Consider the following 2,807-nt stretch of genomic DNA (forward strand, 5'->3'; position numbering starts at 1 on the left):
TCCTTAATAGACCCTTCAATGTATCTTTTGTTATTGGGAATGTTTTTGAACTCCTTCATTGCCCTGTATCAGTTTGTACATTGCAATTTCATTACAAAATATAGGCCGAATCCAGAAAAACAACATCTTATAAGCAAAACATAAACTCACCTTTCAAAGGGGTACATCCACCGATATCTAACGGGTCCACAGACCAATGCTTCATCATCCAAATGAACCATGAGGTGAACACTTATATCGAAAAATAAAGCTGGAAAATACTTTTCCAACACACACATTGCCTCGGCAACCATGAATTTAGCCTCTTGCAGTCCACTTTTGCTTAGGACTTTGGAGCAAAGCAATCTGAAATACAAACTGACCTGGTGAAGTGCGCGACGCAGTTCAGGGTGCTTTGGAAAAGCATGCTGAAGACAAACAGGTAGCAAATACTCCATAATGACGTGATAGTCATGGGATTTGAAGTTACTGAAACTTGAATTCTTTGTATTAACATTGTTGCTCAGGTTCGACGCAAAACCAGAAGGGAATTTGAGGTCTTTAAGAATCTTGCAAAATGATTCCTTCTCAGCTTTGCTTAAGACAAATATTGGTTTTCCAGAAACTGCGCTCCCAGGTTTACTGGTAGTCCACTGTCCACAATGCAAGCCAAGCTTATTCAATTCATCCCTTGCATTCCACGATTTCATAGACTTATTACCAATATCAAAGATCGTCTCAAGTATATGCTCCATTACATTCTTCTCAGTGTGCATTACATCTACACAATGACGGAAATACAGGATACGATAGGTCTTCAGTTCCCAAAAGATGGACTCCTTATAGAATGCACCGGTAAGTTCTTCGTCAACACCATCGCCATAAGGATCATCATCGGCATCGGGATCATATCTCTTTCTTTTCAGCGCCTTGCTTCTTACTACCAATTTACCAGGTTTGTAAGTCACATTTGCTAGTTTCTCCAACGACTTCTTTCCTGACAGTCGCTTTGGAGCATTTTTAGTTTCATTAGTTTCTAATCCCAAGTTCTCTCCCTTCCTTAAAGGATGATTACCCCTGAGGTATATCCGATAATTAGGGTAAAAATTCTTTCTTGCGTATAACAGATACACACTTCGAGCCTTGTCTGCACAATGTACACATGCGAAATAGCCGTGCGTGGTACATCCAGACATATTACCTTGTGCTGGCAAGTCATGAATACCAAACATTAAAGTAGCCCTCAGCTGAAATGATTCTTCTTTGTGTGTATCAAAAGCTGATATCCCATTCTCAAACAGATCTTTCAGCTCGTCTACTAGCACACGGAGACATACATCAATATCTTTCCCCGGTGCCTTAGGCCCAGGAATCAACATCATCATGATTTGGAACTCAGGTTTCATGCACAAGGAAGGAGGAAGATTGTACACAACCACTATCACAGGCCAACAACTTCAGAGACTGCATACCATGAGGATTAATCCATCAGTTGCAATTCCAAGCCAAACATTTCTGCCCTCATTTGCGAACTCAGGAAATTCTTCACTAAATACCATTGAGATGAATCAACCGTTGACGCATATAATCTGTAGAAACTTCTGCTCGATCGTGCCATGTCATTGCACGTGCTATCCAAGGTACCGTATATAATCTCTTGAGCCTTGGCCCAAGGGGAAAATATCTCAATACCTTGGAAGGCTCGTTCGATGAAAGCTCTTCCCCAAATTTATCAACCTTAACCTTATATCTTGGTGCGAGGCATTCCGGGCAGCTTGTCAAATCTTCATTCTCTTTGTAATACAAAATACAATGATTCTCACACATATGAATCGACTTTTCTTTCATCCCCAGATCTTTGAGCATCGACTTCATCGCTGTGTATTTTACTGGCAAATTGTTTCCTTTCGGCAACCAACCCTTTATCACACCCAACAAACTATTTACACAGTTAGCTGAAATATATGTTTTCTTCACATTGTGCAGCTCCACAATTGCAGCTAGGATGCTAGTATTACAACCAGGATACAACTTGTCTTCAGACAACTGTTTGTACCTGTAATATCGCTTCCCCAAATCTGGTTCAGGAACAAATTCTTCAGTTTCAACTTCTTCATTACCACTAACACCATCACCCCGATCAAAAACTCCATAAGCAGCATCGACAAAGGAACCCAAATCTTCTATTACACCTTCTCTAGCTTGCTCATCATTCATTTCAGTTGGTATAAAATTACCACTTGGACGTCTTATCGTACTATCACCCTCTTTTTCTCCATGAAAGAACCAAACAACATAACTCCTATCAATACCCTTCTCAGAAATATGTTTCCTCACTTCCCACATTTCCAAACGTTTCCCATTTTGACACTTAGAGCATGGGCAAGAACATGTTGTGTCCGAATTACCATATGTAGCTGCATAATTCATAAAACATTTAACCCCATCTCTATATGTTTTGCTAAATATGTCTGGTTCATTCATCCAAGCTTTATTCACAACAGCCGACTTTCTAAAAATATGTCTTACATCTCAAGCTTTTAAATAACTTCCTTCTTTCAATGAACAGGTCATGTATTCTTCAGTTTCATATAGCCTGACAAATTCAAAAAATATCAAAAGTTAATTGCCATGTTTCTAATTTAGTAATACTAAAAAGGGAAACAGTCAACTCTGATTATGGTTTGGATCAGAACTCTCCAAGATGAATCAAACCCATGTCTCAAGCGATTGTTTGGCATTTTCTATACTTAATGAAAGTTCAAAAGAAACAACTTTGGGATCAAACACTAAACCTACTGATATTAATGAAAATTGAAGGAAACAAC

The 2,807-nt window shown here is 39.0% G+C and overlaps 1 protein-coding gene across 1 annotated transcript; it reads right to left on the reverse strand.

Annotated features, from left to right (window-relative positions):
- Positions 1-204: 204 nt before the first annotated feature.
- Positions 205-2,463, reverse strand: LOC113305078. Its single transcript, XM_026554186.1, has 3 exons — positions 1,536-2,463; positions 363-1,417; positions 205-231 (listed from the first exon to the last, which is right to left on the reverse strand). The coding sequence occupies exons 1-3, from the start codon at positions 2,461-2,463 to the stop codon at positions 205-207; spliced, it is 2,010 nt and encodes a 669-aa protein (XP_026409971.1).
- Positions 2,464-2,807: the final 344 nt, after the last annotated feature.

This window comes from Papaver somniferum, chromosome 8, assembly GCF_003573695.1.
Source record: "Papaver somniferum cultivar HN1 chromosome 8, ASM357369v1, whole genome shotgun sequence".
NCBI classification, from domain to species: Eukaryota; Viridiplantae; Streptophyta; class Magnoliopsida; order Ranunculales; family Papaveraceae; genus Papaver; species Papaver somniferum.